This window comes from Heptranchias perlo, chromosome 30 (assembly GCF_035084215.1).
Source record: "Heptranchias perlo isolate sHepPer1 chromosome 30, sHepPer1.hap1, whole genome shotgun sequence".
Taxonomy (NCBI): Eukaryota; Metazoa; Chordata; class Chondrichthyes; order Hexanchiformes; family Hexanchidae; genus Heptranchias; species Heptranchias perlo.
This window is the reverse complement of record NC_090354.1, coordinates 4,402,032-4,422,631: the sequence shown is the minus strand read 5'-3', so window position 1 is coordinate 4,422,631 and position 20,600 is coordinate 4,402,032. Positions and strand designations below refer to the sequence as shown.

The 20,600-nt window shown below is 44.6% G+C and overlaps 1 protein-coding gene across 1 annotated transcript in view; it reads left to right on the top strand.

The window, feature by feature from the left end:
- gpr179 (G protein-coupled receptor 179) overlaps positions 1-17,316 on the top strand; it is a 74,666-nt gene extending 57,350 nt beyond the window's left edge. Inside the window, exons 9-11 of the mRNA XM_067969154.1 lie at positions 9,104-9,209; positions 10,088-10,234; positions 12,100-17,316. Of these exons, the coding sequence (XP_067825255.1) occupies positions 9,104-9,209; positions 10,088-10,234; positions 12,100-17,316 (5,470 nt within the window). The remainder of the gene's footprint in view (positions 1-9,103; positions 9,210-10,087; positions 10,235-12,099) is intronic.
- The last annotated feature ends 3,284 nt before the right edge of the window (positions 17,317-20,600 follow it).

The window sequence follows — 20,600 nt, the reverse complement described above, 5'->3', positions numbered from 1 at the left end:
CTCGATACCCTTACCCAACAAAAATCCATCGATCTCAGTCTTGAAAATTTCAATTGACCCCCAGCATCCACAGCCTTTTGGGGGAGCGAGTTCCAGATTTCCACTAACCTTTGCTTCCTGATTTTGGTCCTGAATGACCTAGCTCTAAATTTAAGACCCTAACCCTAATGTTCTGGATTCCACCATCAAAGGGTATCATTCTGATGAATCTTCGCTATAGCCTCTCCCAATGAGGTTCAGTGCCCAAACCTGAACACATTACTCCAGATGGGGTCCCACTAAGAGTCTGCAGCAGATCTATGACAAATTTTATTCTCGCTAGTGAATCTGCCGTGGTCTTGCTCACAGTTAGAGGAAATGGTTTATCTTTTCACTGTGTTAGTTGCAACAGGCCAAAAATGACTGACAAACCTGGGCTACTCCTGGCATAGTGCCACCAATGGGGTAGTGGGCAGTACTATTAACAACAACAACAACTTGCATTTATATAGCACCTTTTACGTAGTAAAACATCCCAAGGTGCATCACAGGAGTGATTATCGAACAAAATTTTAAAGTAATTAAAAGTAATAGAGGGAGATATTACCTTTATACTTTAGGTATTACGTTCGTTATTATAATGCATGTTATGATGCATGTTTAATTGATATCAGTCAGCTCCCCTAATGGCACAGCAGATAAATATAACACTTGGTGCGGTACTGAGCCATACAGATCAGATGGCGTTGGGTTCAATCCCCAGTCTGCACTGAGTTGGCTGATCTCAGTTGGGGTGCTGCGATTTGCCTCAGTGATCGAAGGCTAGCAAGACAGGAAAATTAGCCATGTTCTATTCCTAATTGCTGGCAGATGTCGGCCTTGACTGTGAGTCCCCCCACTGTCGAGTAGCCTGCCGGTGCTAACCATCTAGGCTCACACCTGAAGAATGGGGACTTGCTTCCCAGATGGCTGCTGGCGCCTACGTAAGTGTTTTCCCAGCAAGCGTTAGTGCCTCCAGGGGAGAACATTGGGAAAAGAATTTGGCGTGCCTTCAGCTGCCTAGCCCCTAAGCTCAGGAATTCTCTCCCTAAACCTCTCCGCCTCTATCTCCTCCTTTAAGATGCTCCTTAAAACCTACCTCTTTGATCAAGCTTCTATTCACCTGTCCTAATATCTCCTTATGTGTCTTGGTGTCAAATTTTGATTGATAATCATTCCTGTAAAGGGCCTTGGGACTTTTTACTACATTAAAGGCATTATATAAATGCAAGTTTTTGCTGTAATCTTTTTTCATTTTGTTTACTTTATGCAGACATGCTACTTCAGTTCTTAAAGGGTTAAAATAGATGTTATTTCTGCTCTTATTTGCCCTCTGGCCTAGGTTGATTTTTTTTTAACTACACAAAGAAAGATTTTCACGTGATTTAACAGAAAGGCTAGAGGAAATTCCACAGCAAAGCCCTCAGGCCTATTATCAGCGAGCGTCTGCTACGGTCGAGTCTGGTAAAATGAAGTTTCTTTTAAAAAGCAAAACAGTCGCTGATGCATTGATGGGGAAGCCTGATTTAAGTATCAATTGATTCTCTCTGTAACTCATCTGTACCCTCGCGCCCCCCCACCTCCTCCACCGCCCTTCAGGTCATGTGCAGTCTCCCATCTGCCATAGCAGCCGCCCCCGCAGTCACAAATCAACAGGTCATTGAACGCACTGGGCGCTCGTGGTCTGGGTGTCGTCGTACGGTCACTTCCTTTCCCTGGCCAAAACCGCTTCTACACTAAGATTGTCCCAGAGCAGAAACGACTCCAAACTCCTTTTCTCCATCACTAACTGCCTCCTCAACCTCTCCCTCACCTCCCCCTCCCCCCAACCTCACCCTTCGACTTCACCTCAGTCTGAAACTGACAGGAATTCATAGAATCATAGAACGATACCACACAGGAGGCCGTTTGGCCCATCCTGCCTGTGCCGGCTCTTTGAAACAGCTATCCAATTAGTCCCACTCCCCTGCTTTTTCCCCGTAGCCCTGTAAATGTTTCCCCTTCAAGTATTAACCCAATTCCCTTTCAGGCAGTGCATTTTAGATCATAACAACTTGCTGCCTAAGAACATTGCTCCTCATCTCACCTCTGGCTCCTTTGCCAATTACCTTCAATCTGTGACCCTTCTACCACCGGAAACAGTTTCTCCTTGTTTACTCTATCAAAACCCTTTGTGATTTCGAACACCTCTATTAAATCCCCCCTTAACCTTCTCTGCTCTAAGGAGAATAATCATAGTATCTCTAGTCTCGCCACGTAACTGAAGTCTTTCATCGCTGGTGTTCCAAGCTGAATAGTCCGGTGGTGAAGGATAGCATACTAGAACCTGGTCTTCAGTTGCTTCCGAGCCTTTATTCACAAAGATCCATATTACAAGCTCCACACCCTAGATAAGTTTCCATATAAATAGATATCAGAGAGTCCCCAACTGATAGGCCCCACCTGAATGCAATTTAACAGGACGAAGCAGCCCGCTTGATTGGCACCCCATCCAGCACCCTAAACAATCACCCCCTTCACCACCGGCGCACTGTGGCTGCAGTGTGTACCATCCACAGGATGCACCGCAGCAACTCGCCAAGGCTTCTTCGACAGCACCTTCCAAACCCACGACCTCTACCACCTAGAAGGACAAGGACAGCAGGCACATGGGAACAACACCACCTGCACGTTCCCCTCCAAGTCACACACCATCCCGACTTGGAAATATATCGCCGTTCCTTCATCGTCGCTGGGTCAAAATCCTGGAACTCCCTTCCTAACGGCACTGTGGGAGAACCGTCACCACACGGACTGCAGCGGTTCAAGGCGGCGGCTCACCACCACCTTCTCAAGGGCAATTAGGGATGGGCAATAAATGCCGGCCTCGCCAACGACGCCCACATCCCATGAACGAATAAAAAAAAAACACTAATTGCTATAAATCATACAATTAACACCTGGTACCATTCTACTCCTCATGCTTCCCAATGAAGGTGAACTGCATTGCAGTCGCTGTTATCTTTGACTGCCTCCACTCCCACTCAAACTCCCAGCTCCCCCATCTGCCCTCTATCTAACCGTACCCTCACCCTTCCCATTCTTTGCAGCTTCTCACTCTGCCTCCCCCTCAGCCTTCAGCTCACTTATCTCCTTCATGAGGCCCACTAGCTGCCTTCCCATCCGAGCTCCCGAACTTCACTTCCTCACCCCCATATTTGTCAACATCAACAACCTATCTCTCTCGTCCGGCATCGTCACCACCTCCTTCAGAGCCACTATAATTACTCCCCTCCTCAAGGAACCCACCCTAACCATATCCAATCTCTGCAACTACAGCCCTGACTCACAACTTCAGCTTCCTCTCAAGTCCTGGAATGGGATGCTTCCCTTCTCACTCTTGACTCCTTATTCATATTCCTCCATTCCGGTTTCTCCCCAACCCACAGCACCAAGATCACTGTTTTCCTTTCTCTCCTCATCCTCCCTGCTGCCTTCAAGACAAGTGACCACTCCTCCAATGTCTCTCCTCTGCAGTCCACCTTCAGAGCACTGCTCTATGGTCCCACTCTCTCACCTGACTCACCAAAGGCACTGCATTCCAGCCAATGGCCTCTGCTCACAGTCACCTCCTGTGTGCCTCAGGGTCCCATCTTTGACACCCCTCCTCATGACCAAATGCTATCATGGAATCAGAGAAAGTTACAGCACAAAAGGAGGCCATTCGGCCCATCATGTCCATGCCAGCTGAAAAAGAGCTATCCAGTTTAATTCCACTTTCCAGCACTTGGTCAGTAGCCCTGTAGGTTACGGCACTTCAAGTGCACATCGAGGTACTTTTTAAATGAGTTGAGGTTTTCTGCCTCTACCACCCTTTCAGGCAGTGAGTTCCAGACCCCCACTACCCTCTGGGTGAAAAATATTCTCTTCAACTCCCCTCTAATCCCTCTACCAATTACTTTAAATCTATGCCCCCTTGTCACTGACCCCTCTGCTAAGGGAAATAGATCCTTCCTATCCATTCAGATGCTATAGGAAAGATAGAGCAGGAGGTAAGAGAGGAGGGGGAGTTGCGTTCTTGATTAGGGAGAACATCACGGCAGTAGTGAGAGGGGATATATCCGAGGGTTCGCCCACTGAGTCCATATGGGTAGAACTGAAAAATAAGAAGGGAGAGATCACTTTGATAGGATTGTACTACAGACCCCCAAATAGTCAACGGGAAATTGAGGAGCAAATATGTAAGGAGATTACAGACAGCTGCAAGAAAAATAGGGTGGTAATAGTAGGGGACTTTAACTTTCCCAACATTGACTGGGACAGCCATAGCATTAGGGGCTTGGATGGAGAGAAATTTGTTGAGTGTATTCAGGAGGAATTTCTCATTCAGTATGTGGATGGCCCGACTAGAGAGGGGGCAAAACTTGACCTCCTCTTGGGAAATAAGGAAGGGCAGGTGACAGAAGTGTTAGTGAGGGATCACTTTGGGACCAGTGATCATAATTCCATTAGTTTTAAGATAGCTATGGAGAAGGATAGGTCTGGCCCAAAAGTTAAAATTCTAAATTGGGGAAAGGCCAATTTTGATGGTATTAGACAGGAACTTTCAGAAGTTGATTGGGAGAGTCTGTTGGCAGGCAAAGGGACGTCTGGTAAGTGGGAGGCTTTCAAAAGTGTGTTAACCAGGGTTCAGGGTAAGCACATTCCTTATAAAGTGAAGGGCAAGGCTGGTAGAAGTAGGGAACCTTGGATGACTCGGGAGATTGAGGCACTAGTCAAAAATAAGAAGGAGGCATATGACATGCATAGGCAGCTGGGATCAAGTGGATCCCTTGAAGAGTATAGAGATTGCCGGAGTAGAGTTAAGAGAGAAATCAGGAGGGCAAAAAGGGGATATGAGATTGCTTTGGCAGATCAGGCAAAGGTGAATCCAAAGAGCTTCTACAAATACATAAAGGGCAAAAGGGTAACTAGGGAGAGAGTAGGGCCTCTTAAGGATCAACAAGGTCATCTATGTGCGGAACCACAAGAGATGGGTGAGATCCTGAATGAATATTTCACATCGGTATTTACGGTTGAGAAAGGCATGGATGTTAGGGAACTTGGGGAAATAAATAGTGATGTCTTGAGGAGTGTACATATTACAGAGAGGGAGGTGCTGGAAGTCTTAACGCGCATCAAGGTAGATAAATCTCCGGGACCTGATGAAATGTATCCCAGGACGTTATGGGAGGTTAGGGAGGAAATTGCGGGTCCCCTAGCAGAGATATTTGAATCATCCACCGCAACAGGTGAGGTGCCTGAAGATTGGAGGGTAGCAAATGTTGTGCCTTTGTTTAAGAAGGGCGGCAGGGAAAAGCCTGGGAACTACAGACCAGTGAGCCTGACATCTGTAGTGGGTAAGTTGTTAGAGGGTATTCTGAGGGACAGAATCTACAGGCATTTGGAGAGGCAGGGACTAATTAGGAACAGTCAGCATGGTTTTGTGAGAGGAAAATCATGTCTCACGAATTTGATTGAGTTTTTTGAAGGGGTAACCAAGAAGATAGATGAGGGCTGTGCAGTAGACGTGGTCTACATGGACTTCAGCAAAGCATTTGACAAGGTACCGCATGGTAGGTTGTTACATAAGGTTAAATCTCATGGGATCCAAGGTGAGGTAGCCAATTGGATACAAAATTGGCTTGACGACAGAAGACAGAGGGTGGTTGTCGAGGGTTGTTTTTCAAACTGGATGCCTGTGTCCAGCGGTGTGCCTCAGGGATCGGTGCTGGGTCCGCTGTTATTTGTTATTTATATTAATGATTTGGATGAGAATTTAGGAGGCATGGTTAGTAAGTTTGCAGATGACACCAAGATTGGTGGCATTGTGGACAGTGAAGAAGGTTATCTAGGATTGCAACGGGATCTTGATAAATTGGGCCAGTGGGCCGATGAATGGCAGATGGAGTTTAATTTAGATAAATGTGAGGTGATGCATTTTGGTAGATCGAATCGGGCCAGGACCTACTCCGTTAATGGTAGGGCGTTGGGGAGAGTTATAGAACAAAGAGATCTAGGAGTACAGATTCATAGCTCCTTGAAAGTGGAGTCACAGGTGGATAGGGTGGTGAAGAAGGCATTCAGCATGCTTGGTTTCATTGGTCAGAACATTGAATGCAGGAGTTGGGATGTCTTGTTGAAGTTGTACAGGGCATTGGTGAGGCCACACTTGGAGTACTGTGTACAGTTCTGGTCACCCTATTATAGAAAGGATATTATTAAACTAGAAAGAGTGCAGAAAAGATTTACTAGGATGCTACCGGGACTTGATGGTTTGACTTACAGGGAGAGGTTAGACAGACTGGGACTTTATTCCCTGGAGAGTAGGAGGTTAAGGGGTGATCTTATAGAAGTCTATAAAATAATGAGGGGCATAGATAAGGTCGATAGTCAAAATCTTTTCCCAAAGGTAGGGGAGTCTATAACGAGGGGGCACAGATTTAAGGTGAGAGGGGAGAGATACAAAAGGATCCAGAGGGGCAATTTTTTCACTCAAAGGGTGGTGAGTGTCTGGAACGAGCTGCCAGAGGCAGTAGTAGAGGCGGGTACAATTTTGTCTTTTAAAAAGCATTTGGACAGTTACATGGGGAAGATGGGTATCGAGGGATATGGGCCAAGTGCAGGCAATTGGGACTAGCTTAGTGGTATAAACTGGGCGACATGGACATGTTGGGCCGAAGGGCCTGTTTCCATGTTGTAACTTCTATGATTCTATGATTCTATGATTCTATCTAGTCCCGTCATAATTTTATATACCTCAATTAAATCTCCCCTCAGCCTCCTTTGTTCCAAAGAAAACATTCCCAACCTATCCAATCTTTTCTTATAGCTAAAATTCTCCAGCCCGGGCAACATCCTCGTAAATCTCCTCTCTACCCTCTCTAGTCCAATCACATCTTTCCTGTTATGTGGTGACCAGAACTGTATGCAAGCTGTGGCCTAACCAATGTTTTATACAGTTCTAGCATAATCTCCCTGCTCTTATATTCTATGCCTCGGCTAATAAAGGAAAGCATCCCGTATGCCTTTTTAACCACCTTATCTACCTGTCCTGCTACCTTCAGGGATCTGTGGTCATGCACTCCAAGGTCCCTTTGTTCCTCTACACCTTTCAGCATCCTCCCATTTATTGTGTACTCCCTTGCCTTGTTTGTCCTCCCCAAATGCATTACCTCACACAACTCTGGATTGAATTCCATTTGCCGCTTTTCTGCCCACCTGACCAGTCCATTAATATATTCCTGCAATCTGCAGCTTTCCTCGTCACCATCAACCACACGGCCAATTTTGTACCATCTGCAAACTTCTTGATCAAGCCCCCCACATTCAAGTCCAAATCATTAATATATGCCACAAAAAGCAAGGGTCCTAGTACTGAGCCTCGCGGAACCTCACTGGAAATAGTCTTCCAGTCACAAAAACACCTGTCAACCATTCACTTTGCTTCCTGCCACTGAGCCAATTTTGGATCCAATTTGCCACTTTCCCTTGGATCCCACGGGCTTTTACTTTTTTGACCAGTCTGCCATGTGGGACCTTGTCAAAAGCCTTGCTAAAATCCATGTACACTACATCAAACGCATTACCCTCATCGACCCTCCTTGTTACCTCCTCAGAAAATTCAATCAAGTTAGTCAGACATGACCTTCCCTTAACAAATCCATGCTGACTGTCCTTTATTAACCCATGCCTTTCTAAATGACAATTTATGCTGTCCCTCAGAATTGATTCCAATAATTTGCCCACCACCGAGGTTAGGCTGACTGGCCTATAATTACTCGGTCTATCTCTTCCTCCCTTTTTAAACAACGGTACAATGTTAGCAGTCCTCCAATCCTCCGGCACCATGCCTGCAGTCAGGGAGGATTGGAAAATGACGGTCAGAGCCTCCGCTATTTCCTCCCGTGCTTCTCTTAACAGCCTGTGATACATTTCATCCGGGCCTGGCGATTTATCCACTTTCAAAGATGCTAAACCCCTTAATACTTCCTCTCTCACCATGTTTATCCCATCCAATATTTCACACTCCTACTCCTCAACTACAATCTCTGCGTTGACCCCCTCTTTTGTGAAGACAGACGCAAAGTATTCATTAAGAACCATACCCACATCTTCCGCCTCCACACATAGGCTACTTTTTTGGTCTCTAACAGGCCCTACTCTTTCCTTAGTTATCCTCTTGCTCTTGATGCATTTATAAAACATTTTTGGGTCTTCCTTAATTTTACTTGCCAGTATTTTTTCATGCCCTCTCTTTGCTTTCCTAATTTACTTTTCAATTTCACCCTTATGCCTTAGCAATATTATCTAGAAGCATGGGGTCAGCTTTGACAGATACATCAATGACATCCAGTTCTACCTCACTCCTTCCTCCATTGATTTAAAGTTTGCTGCCACACGCACAAATTGCCTGTCTGAAATTAAATCAATTGGATGAGCCAAAACTTCCTCCAGCTGAATGTCGGCAAATCTGAGCCTATCTTTTTCGGCCTCCACCCGGTCCTCTATGCCTCTGCCCTCAACTCCATCAACCTCCCTGACTGCCATCTCAGGACTGAAACAGAGTTTTCGCATCTTGTTCAGTCCTGAGCTCACCTTCTCCAATGTCTACTCCATTATCAAAAGCTGGTTCCTTCCACCTCCACAGCATTGCCCGCCTCCACCCGTCTCCCCCTTTCGACTGCAGAAACCCTAATCCATTCCTTCATCACTTCAAGGCTTGACTTCCCCAGTTTCACCATCAATCTTCAACTCTTCCAAAACGGTACAGCCCACATCTTCACCCACACGCAGTCCCATCCTCTCCTAACCACTGGCTCCTCAATTCCTGCCCTTGTTTTCAAATCTCTCCATGGTCTTGCCCCATCCCTACCACCTTACATCCCCCACACTCTGTGCAGGGAGTATATGAGTCGTACATGTGTTTTGTAAGCGTATTCATCATTTTTTTTTAAATTGAGCTTTTAAAAACCGAGCTTCCTCTCATGGTGTTCATCCTTCCAATTTATCAGATCGTTGCTTTCATTAACCATGACTTTAAGATGAGGTCCATTTCTTCCCCTAGGTTCTCCATGGCGACGACTCTTCATCCTGATTGGATGCTGCTACTCTTCTTCGCGCATTCTCATCTCACTGTCACGGTGACACTAATTCTGCTCTTCATCCCCAAGGTATTAATGCCTTTTTTTTTTCCGAAAACAAAGAGAGGCGGTGGGGGTAAATTTCCGTTTTCACCACACCGGGCGGCAAAATGGCTGATTATCATTCCATCGGTTTCAAAGGAATAAGATTAGGGACGGATTCTATAACGTGAAGGTGATCTTGCTTCAGTGGATCACCACCCAGGCTTTGAAGCTGAAAATATACTCCAATTTCACACATTTACTACTGAATTCCATCTACACCTCTTGCATTAAGTTGCACCAAGAAGCAGGCGCTCGGATAAATGTGATCATTTGCATGGCTGAGGCTGTGGTTATATTTTCCAAGGTATCAGCTGTGGCTCAGTTGGTGACATTCTTGCCTCTAAGTCACGAAGGTTGTGAGTTCAAACCCCACCCCATAAACCTGAGCACAAATTCCTGATCTAAATCTTAAACATAAATCACCTTAACCTACAGTCATGGTCGAACTTGAAGCAAGTTCTGAATTTACCCCTTCTACCATTTACTATCTTGTGAGCCTCTGCTCTCATGAGGCTGAAAAGTCCATGCACAGGCTTGAAAAGTTGAAAGCTCACTGGGGGTAATTTTAACTTTTGGAAAAGAAAATCGGGCCAGGTGTGAAGCAAGTGGCCAATTCGCTATCACCTGTTTTTCGCCCAATGATCTCACCACAGATCTGCCCCACTGTTTTTATCATCTTGACATTAAAAAGGGCCAACTCCTTCAGAATAATTTTACAATGTGTTAACATGAACAACGTTCGCGGTAAATACAGTGGTAAGGCCTGTTTAGCAAAAAGAGATTTTGTGTGAAGGAGTTGTTCAGATTGTTGTTTCCCAGTGAGATTGTTACTCAGCTCTCTTAACTTTCATCTCTGTTTGCAGTTCATCCATATGGGAGCACCTCTGAGGGAGGACATAGCGGCTGAGGTATATGAGGAGGAGCTGGACATGCGTTGCTCTGGTTCCTATCTCAACACCAGTATCACGTCTGCCTGGAGTGATCATAGCCTGGACCCAGATGATATCAGGGTGAGCAACGGGAAAGGAATTGAAACGAGGTGGCCCTAACGTCCACAATAAGTCGGTCACTGCTGAGGTGGGGGGGGGGGGGGGGGGAAGAAATCCTACTTTCCAGCAGGCCCCTAGAAGCAAGTAACTTTCAACCACTTATGAGGTCTTGCCAGCGACGCCCACGTCCCGAGAATTAATATTAAAAAAAAAGACAGGGAATTGAATTTGAGATTTTCCTAGTGTCACAAAAGGTGGTACATTTATTCCAGGAGCCATATGAACTGATTGCTTTCCTAACTTTCAAAAATCATTGTCTGCAGCCCAAAGTGAAATAGTTCTGTCATTGCAACACTGTTATTATCCTAACCAACATGCTGGTAAGTTATCAAATAAAGGAATACATCATAAGAAACACTTGCATTAACATGGTCCTGCTTCACGACCTCAGGATGTCCCAAAGCGCTTTACAGCCAATGAAGTATTTTTGAGGTGTAGTCACTGTTGTAATGTAGGAAACGGGGCAGCCAATTTGTACAAAGCAGGGTCCCACAAACAGCAATGTGATAATGACCAGATAATCTGTTTTGGTGATGTTGGTTGAAGGATAAATATTGTCCAGGACACCGGGGATAACTCCTCTGCTGTTCTGCAAAATAATGCCGTGGGATCTTTTACGTCCACCTTAGAGGGCAGACGGGGCCTCGGTTTAACGTCTCATATGGAAATCCGATGATTGTGTGTATCGTTTGAGACCATCTCACCGGCCCAGAGGCCACAGTTTGAAAACTTCTGAACTATAATGTAGGGAGCGCAGCTTCAGAGGAAACTAGATAGCTGGGAACATAGCTTTGGTAGGAGGTCACGTGATTGTGGCAAACCTATCTACAAAGAGAAGATTGATGAGTCATTGGGTATCATTCGGTCACTTATGGCTTCCTGGATCTTGCTTAATCGCCTTCAGGGCTCGGAGAGGAATTTCCCTGAGTATTTTCCTGAACTGGCCTCTTCTGGGAGATTGTGTGACTGCCGGGAGGTTGGGGGGCTAGGGTGGGTGGGAGTGGTGGTGGGCGGGAGCTGGGCCATGCCAGGGTGAGTCAGGTTCAATGGGCTGGTCCCTTCTTGTCCTTTTTGGTCTGTTAGCAATGTGATTAGAAGTGAGATGTCCAAAGCAATGGCAGGTGATTTAACAAAATGTTCAGGAGCAGAATTCCAGAGGCTCGTAACATTGGCAACAAGATCAGCAGTGGAGCAACCATCCCAAGAACAATAGTGGCGATCGTGGATCAGGTGTTGTTGGACAAATGAAGCCGTCGTGAGCAGGGTTGCCAACTCTGGATGAATGTATTCCTGGCAGTTTCATCACCCGACCTCCTGCCTCCAACCACTCCGCCACCACCATTGGTCGCCCAACACGTCCATCCTCACGGTGTCCCGTCAGTTGGAAAGCAAAAAGACTCTTCATTACCCAACTGGATGATTCTTGACTTTCAGTCAGCCTTTTTCCCCCAACTTTTTTTATAACTAATAAGCAGAAATGTCCAAAGAAAATGAGAAAAAAAACATTCTTGTTTTTTCACGCCCCTGTGATTTTTCTCCTGGGTGCTGCTCGCAGCAGTGTCCTGGAAACTAATCTTCAATCCCTGGAGATTCCAGGCCAATCCTGGAGGGTTGGCAACCCTAGTAGTGAGGTCACAAAGGGTATAAACAAGGAGTGATTTTTGTTGCCTCTCCACTGCAATCCCAATAGAGCACCAACCCCTTTTGCTGTCATATAGTCCCCTCCATGAAAGATAAACCTCACAGAAAGGTGAAAAGATGTTGCCAGGCTAATCTGAAGCTTTTGGAAAACACTAATGCTTCGTTCTCTTATTTTTCTTCTGCAGGATGAACTGAAAAGGCTTTACGCCCAACTAGAAGTACATAAAACAAAGAAGATGACAGCCAACAACCCACACCTTCAGAAGAAGAGGAGTACCAGAAGAAGCCTAGGTCGTTCCATCATAAGGCGCATAACTGAAATTCCTGAGTCAATGAGCAGACGGTGCAGCAGGGATGAGAGAGGTGCAAATATTGGAATAGGGAGCTATCCAGGCTCGTACAGGAAAAAGCTTTATGAATCCTCCAGCTCCAGCATGAGAGTGAAAGACGACTCCATAAAAAATCGTTTTTTCTCAATAAGAAAATCTCACAGTACCTACGACCATGTGAGGGACCATCGGGATGGCCCCATCAGCAGAACCAATTCCTCCAGCAGAGACCCTTCCCTGCTGGACTCTATGATGAGGAAGAAGTTGGCTAAGAAGGCCTCCGAGAGAACAGATGCTGATTCGTTAGATGCTGCCCCTTTAGTGTGCAAGTCCATTAGTGCACATAACCTAACTGTAGATAACCCATTACACACCAAGGCAACCACGCTGCACAAATCTCTTAGTGTTCTTACTTATGCAAAAGAAAACACACTGACGCTCACAGAAAAGTATGAAGAGAACACAAAACAAATGGGGGACAAAGTTCAAAAGAAGCATTCAGACAAGCAAACACCCACTAAGCTACAGCCTTCCACAGCTGCAGCACAGTCGGAAGAAGCAAATAAAATGTCTGACTCAGTCAGGCAGCAAGCAGCCAGTGAACTCCGTCAAGGATCAGTGAGATCACTGTTAAAAGACGACTCGAACAAGACTCTGGTTTGCCCCTGGGACTTTCAAAGCATGAGACCTCCACCTTCTGAGACAACGGTTCACAAACACGTCAGCTGTACACCGATCAAAAGCAACAGCGTTGACATCTCGCACTCGTCGGGAAAGCCGAATGCGAACAGAAAACGATTTGCTGAATTGGTGAAGAAGCATCGAAGTTTGCATCAAGATAGTATTAGCAATGTTAATGGTTGGGATGTGAAGGAGACATCAACGATGCAACGTGAAGCTGAAGTGTCAATGGACATGCACCGGGGAGCCAATACATCACCAAGAGTTGGCAAATCAGTAGAATCTTCAAGAACAGAAGACATTCGACCTGGAGAGCAGGAAGAAGTAACTCCCAAGGCTAAGAGAACAGAATTACCTTCTGAAAAGATAGATCAAGTAAAAACAGATGGTCCGATGAAAGAAAGCAAGCGGGAAAAGTATATGTCACTCATAAAACAAACATCAACTAACAGTGCAATCATTTGTCCATGGGATGTTATGGTAGAAAAGACATCAGCAATGGGCATAAGTGCAGATCAGAAACAGGGAAGGTCTTTATCGGTTTGTGTTGGTACTCCGGGATCGCTTGTGAATGACACCTTGAAAGTAAAGGATGCAAATAATTCATTACTGCAATCTAAAGGATTTGGACTTTCCTTGAAACTCCTGATGACACCAGGAAAGATGAAGGATAGCAAGAAAGAGAAGTCAGGGAAAGAAAGTGAGAAAGTAAAGGGCAATAAAGACAAGGAAAAAGAGAAGGAGAACATAACAGAAGCAATGCATCCAATAGATAAATCTACAGTTGCAGATATCTGTCCAAGGGAAACTGGAGAGACCAAGGGCAAAGAAGAAAAATCACAATCAAGAGATAAATCTAAAGTCGCAGATAACTGTCCGTTGGACACGAGAGATACAGGAAGCAAACGGCAAAGATATATGTCATTCTTAAAACAAGCATCAACTAATAGTGCAATAATTTGTCCTTGGAACATCAATTTAAACGAGACATCAGCAACGGACAGAAGTGCAGATCAGAAGAAGGGAAGGTCTTTTTCGGTTTGTGCTGGTGTCCCAGGAACACTTGTGCATGGCACCTTGAAGACAAAGGATGCAGATGATTCATTGCAGCAACCTAAACGATTTGGACTGCCCTTCAAATTTATGATGGCATCAGGAAAGACAAAGGATAGAGAGAAAGAGAAGTCAAGGAAAGAAAGTGAGAAAGTAAAGGGCAGTAAAGGCAAAGAAAAAGAAAAGGAGAACATAACAGAAGCAGTGGGTCCAATAGATAAATCTAAAGTCACAGATAAAAGTCCATTGGACACAGGAGATACAGGAATCAAGCAGCAAAGATATAAGTCACTCTTAAGACAAGCATCAACTAATAGTGCAATCAGTTTTCCGTCGGATGTTATGGTAGAAGAGACGGCAGCAATGAGCATAAATGCAGATCAGAAGCAGGGAAGGTCTTTATCGTTTTGTGTTGGTACTCCGGGATCCCTTGTGCGTGACACCTTGAAGACAACAGATACAAATAATTTATTGCAGCAATCTAAAGGATTTGGAATGTCCTTGAAACTCCTGATGGCACCAGGAATGATGAAGGATAGCAAGAAAGAGAAGTCAGGGAAAGAAAGTGAGAAAGTAAAGGGCGATAAAGGCAAGGAAAAAGAAAAGATCGTAACAGAAGCAATGCGTCCGATAGATAAATCTACAGTTGCAGATATCTGTCCAAGGGAAACTGGGGAGACCAAGAGCAAAGAAGAAAAATCACAATCAAGAGATAAATCTAAAGTCGCAGATAACTGTCCGTCGGACACGGGAGATAAAGGAAGTAAGCGGCAAAAATATATGTCATTCTTAAAACAAGCATCAACAAATAGTACAATTATTTGTCCTTGGGACATCATTTTAGACGAGACATCAACAACAGGCATGAATGCAGATCAGACGAAGGGAAGGTCTTTATCGGTTTGTGCTGGTACTCCGGGATCGCTTGTGCATGGCACCTTGAAGACAAAGAATGCAGATGATTCATTGCAGCAACCTAAACGATTTGGACTGTCCTTCAAACTTATGATGGCGCCAGGAAAGATGATGGATAGAGAGATTAAAGAAGAAAGATCAGTATCCATAGATAAATCTAAAGTTGCAGATATCTGCCCCTGGGATACAGGAGATACTGGAAGCAGAGAAACATCACTGTCCACAGATAAATCTAAAGTTGAAGATATCTGCCCCTGGGACACAGGAAATACTGGAAGCAGAGAAACATCACTGTCCACAGATAAATCTAAAGTTGCAGATATCTGCCCCTGGGATACAGGAGATACCGGAAGCAGAGAAACATCACTGTCCATAGATAAATCTAAAGTTGCAGATATCTGCCCCTGGGACACAGGAGATACCGGAAGCAGAGAAACATCACTGTCCACAGATAAATCTAAAGTTGCAGATATCTGCCCGTGGGATACAGGAGATACCGGAAGCAGAGAAACATCACTGTCCATAGATAAATCTAAAGTTGCAGATATCTGCCCCTGGGACACAGGAGATACCGGAAGCAGAGAAACATCACTGTCCATAGATAAATCTAAAGTTGCAGATATCTGCCCCTGGGACACAGGAGATACCGGAAGCAGAGAAACATCACTGTCCATAGATAAATCTAAAGTTGCAGATATCTGCCCCTGGGACACAGGAGATACCGGAAGCAGAGAAACATCACTGTCCATAGATAAATCTAAAGTCGCAGATATCTGCCCCTGGGACACAGGAGATACCGGAAGCAGAGAAACATCACTGTCCATAGATAAATCTAAAGTCGCAGTTAACAGTCCGTTGGACACAGGAGATACAGGGATCAAGCAGCAAAGATATAAGTCACTCTTAAGACAAGCATCAACTAATAGTGCAATCATTTGTCCGTCGGATGTTATGGTAGAAGAGAAGTCAGCAATGAGCATAAATGCAGATCAGAAGCAGGGAAGGTCTTTATCGTTTTGTGTTGGTACTCCGGGATCCCTTGTGCGTGACACCTTGAAGACAACGGATACAAATAATTTATTGCAGCAATCTAAAGGATTTGGACTGTCCTTGAAACTCCTGATGGCACCAGAAAAGATGAAGGATAGCAAGAAAGAGAAGTCAGGGAAAGAAAGTGAGAAAGTAAAGGGCAATAAAGGCAAGGAAAAAGAAAAGGAGAACATAACAGAAGCAATGCATCCGATAGATAAATCTACAGTTGCAGATATCTGCCCATGGGAAACTGGAGAGACCAAGGGCAAAAAAGAAAAATCACAGACAACAGATAAATCTAAAGTCGCAGATAACTCTCCACTGAACACGGGAGATAAAGGAAGCAAGCGGCAAAGATATATGTCACTCTTAAAACAAACATCAACTAATAATGCAATCATTTGTCCTTGGGACATGATTTTAGACGAGACATCAGCAATGGGCACAAGTGCAGATCAGACGAAGGGAAGGACTTCATCGGTTTGTGCTGCTACTCTGGGATCGCTTGTGCATGGCACCTTGAAGACAAAGAATGCAGATGATTCATTGCAGCAACCTAAACGATTTGGACTGTCCTTCAAACCTACGATGGCACCAGGAAAGGTGATGGATAGAGAGAATAAAGAAAAACCACTGTCCACAGATAAATCTAAAGTTGAAGATATCTGCCCCTGGGAAACAGGAGATACTGGAAGCAGAGAAACAGCGCTGTCCATAGATAAATCTAAAGTTGCAGATATCTGCCCCTGGGACACAGGAGATACTGGAAGCAGAGAAACATCCATAGATAAATCTAAAGTTGCAGATATCTGCCCCTGGGAAACAGGAGATACCGGAAGCAGAGAAACATCCATAGATCAATCTAAAGTTGCAGATATCTGTCCCTGGGACACAGGAGATACCGGAAGCAGAGAAACATCCATAGATAAATCTAAAGTTACAGATATCTGTCCCTGGGACACAGGAGATACCGGAAGCAGAGAAACATCCATAGATCAATCTAAAGTTGCAGATATCTGCCCCTGGGACACAGGAGATACCGGAAGCAGAGAAACATCCATAGATCAATCTAAAGTTACAGATATCTGTCCCTGGGACACAGGAGATACCGGAAGCAGAGAAACATCCATAGATCAATCTAAAGTTGCAGATATCTGCCCCTGGGACACAGGAGATACCGGAAGCAAAGAGGAAAAATCACTGCCCATAGATAAATCAAAAGTTGCAAATATTTGTCCCTGGGAAACAGAAACATCAGCAACTGGAGAAAGTCAAACTGGTACAAAAGCTGAACGTAATTTAACTTCAATTTCTCCATGGGATGTGGAGGGGACAGCAGCAAACCAACCTGAAAATAAGGAAGCTGGAAAACCAAAAGGCAGAGAATGTTAGTGATTCGACTGTCAGCTGTCCTATGGGTTTTTGATGAGTTTGTTGAGATGCCAAAGCTAAATATATAGGGATCGTGAAATGTGTCATTTTTATGTGAACTTGTCCAAGATATGGGAAAAAGCTAAATTCATTGGATGCAAGAATTTCTGGTGTAAATACATATTGTGCAACATAATAAACAGCTTCTTCCCAAAAGGTGTGGCTAATAATAGATTTGTGTGCAACTAAATAGTCTACTCTCAACTAAGCAATCACATTCATATTGCAAATCCCTTAAGATAGTGGTGATGATGGTTTGATGGCCTAACACAAGTACATTGAAAACAACAATAACTTGCATTTATGTAGCACCTTTAACATGGTTTAACATCCCAAGACGCTTCACAGGAGCGATTATCAAACAAAATTAAAAACCGAGCCACGTAAGGAGATATTAAGAGAGGTGACCTCAAGCTTGGGCATAGAGGTGGATTTTAAGAAGTGTCTTAAAGAAGGAGAGGTAGGGAGGCAGAGGGGTTTCGGGAGGGAATTTCAGAGCTTAGGGTCTAGATAGCTGAAGGCACGGCCACCAGTGGTGGAGCGATGAAAATCGGGGATGCGCAAGAGGCCAGAATTGGAGCAGCGCAGTAGATCTCAGAAGGTTCTAGGGCTGGAGGAGGTTACAGAGTTAGGGAGGGGCAAGCCATGAAAGGATTTGAAAACAATGAGAATTTTAAAATCGAGGCATGCCAGACCGGGAGCCAATGTCGGTCAGCGAGCACTGGGGTGATGGGTGAACAGGACTTGGTGTGAATTAGGATACAGGCAGCAGTTTTGGGTGAGCTCAAGTTTATGGAGGGTGAAAGATGGGAGGCCGGCCAGGAGAGCATTGGAATAATCAAGTCTAGAGGTAACAAAGGGTTTCAGCAGCAGATGAGCTGAGGGAGGGACGGGAACGGGCGATGTTACGGAGGTGGCAGTTAGCGGTCTTGGTGATAGAGCGGATATGTGATCGAAAGCTCATCTCAGGGTGAAATAGAACCCCAAGTTTGTGAACGGTCTGGTTCAGCCTCAGACAGTGGCCAGGGAGAGGGATGGAGTCGGTGGCCAGGGAATGGAGTTTGTGGCAGGGACCAAAGACAATGGCTTCATTAAAACTACAGATCCCGGGTTTGTTTCGGTGGCTTCCCAATGGAATTAGATGGAGAAATATTTCTCTTTATACCGGTGCCTGCATCTGTTCTAAGATAATGTGCTCCAATTGGACCCTGGAATAAAGTTCAATCTATTTACCTCCCAACTGCCCAAATTCACACCACATTATATTACCAGATGAAAGCCTAACATCCTGGGTCATGCACATCAGGGCATTGTAGCAAAGACTTACCCGACAAAAAAGATGCATGCCCTTCCACTGGATAGCAATTTGGAGGATTATCCCTGGCTGATTTATCTCTAGCCTAGGTACAGAGAGGCCAATCATTGCACTCCAACTACTGTCCCAACTCATATTTTTTTTAATGAGTTCTCAGGATGTGGACAACACTCCCAAAGCTGAATTTATTGCCAATCCCTCGTTGCCCTGAGGGGATGCCAACTTTTTTTGTTTACTTGAGGGCAGCTAAAGGTCAATCATGTAGTTTGGGAATGGAGTCAGGTTTGGCTAAAGCAGGTAGGGAAGGACATTAGTGGACCAATAGGCAATCGCACCAGAGACCAGGATTGAACCTGCAAGTTCTATCTGCTGATGTCGAGTTCGATGTGAAGACGTTCTCCTTTATTATTGTTATTTGTTCTTAGATCTGAACAATGGACTTGAATGATGTGATCAGATCAGATTTATTGAATTTAATTTCATTACTTGGCCTGGTGGGATTTGAACTCACCACCTCTGGGTTGCTAGTCCATTCTACCCCAGGTGGGATTAGCCCAAACAGGTCTTAGTGTGTGAGCAAATCCCAAGTCCATGCTCTCAAACCACGGTGAACTAAAACACAAATGTTCTAAAATGGTTATAAAATGACTAGTTTGCATTTTCCCGATCCACAGTTAATACTCACTCTGTCACTGAACCGTCCTGCTGGAGGGAAGCAACGTGATTTAGCAATGATCTTTCTTGGCTAATTTTAGTATATCTTCGAAAACCTCAATTTTCCTCCTGTCATTAGCAGATCCCACACATCTACCACTGAGATGACAAGGGAATAATCCACTTCCTTTGTCTATCACCGCTTTGGTTTACTGGTGATTAATTTAGTGTCTCAACGCTCTGACATCGTGCCATGGAACTTATACCTTTATAAAAAGCAACAAACCCAATGCCATTGAACAGTATCACGGGCAATGGGTCATTATTTTATACAGGGATTTCGCTCAGGCTCCAATTGATTCCCAATTTATTTAAAATATTTTCTTCAGTAAAGATTATTTCATAACTTCCACTGAGATGAGTCAAATTGACAGGCTCAAGTTATATCCCTTTGACAGATTGCAAACAGACGGTACATTGAATATATTCTGGCAGCCGAGGCCTTTCACACCAGAGCAATGGCCCCCCCATGAATCTGAAATATGTTCCCAGAACTTTCCATATACAAGTCAAAAAGAAAATTTCGAAAATATTAAAAATATTTTTGAGGGTAGAGCAGTTTTGTCCTTGATGAACACAGCCAGCAAGATTCAACAGTCGGTTGAAGTTATCAACTAATCTTAAGGCACTGGTGCAAAGATAATGCTATAAATTAACACCTTCTTGGCAAAAAATTCTACTGTCACAAGTAGAATGTTTCCACTGATTTGAACGCAGTAGAGCTGAGGGACTGAGTGTTACAGTGCATTACCACACTTGACCTTCAAACTATGCTGACGATTCAGTGCACTACCGAGGGAGTGCTGCACTGTCGGAGATGCCATCTTTCAGATGAGAAGCTAAACCAAGGTCCCATCTGCTTGTTCAGTTGGGCATAAAAGATCTTGTGGCATTTTTATTTTAAATGAAGAATAGGGAGTTCTGCTGGTGCCCTGGCCATTATTCCCTCAACCAAATATACCACCAAAAACAGATTAACTGATCATCCATCTCATTGCTGTTTGTGGGACCTTGTTGCTTGCAAATTCGCTGCTACACTTGTGACAAAACAACAGTGACCCCCACTCTTCAAAATAATTCGCCAGCTGTAAAGTACTTTGGACGTCCGGAGGATAGGACAGATTCTATACAAATGAAGTTCTACATATCTTACTGCATTTCTGGAACCTGGGATTGAATTCCACCCAGACTGGTGGGATGAAAATCACCGCTCCCT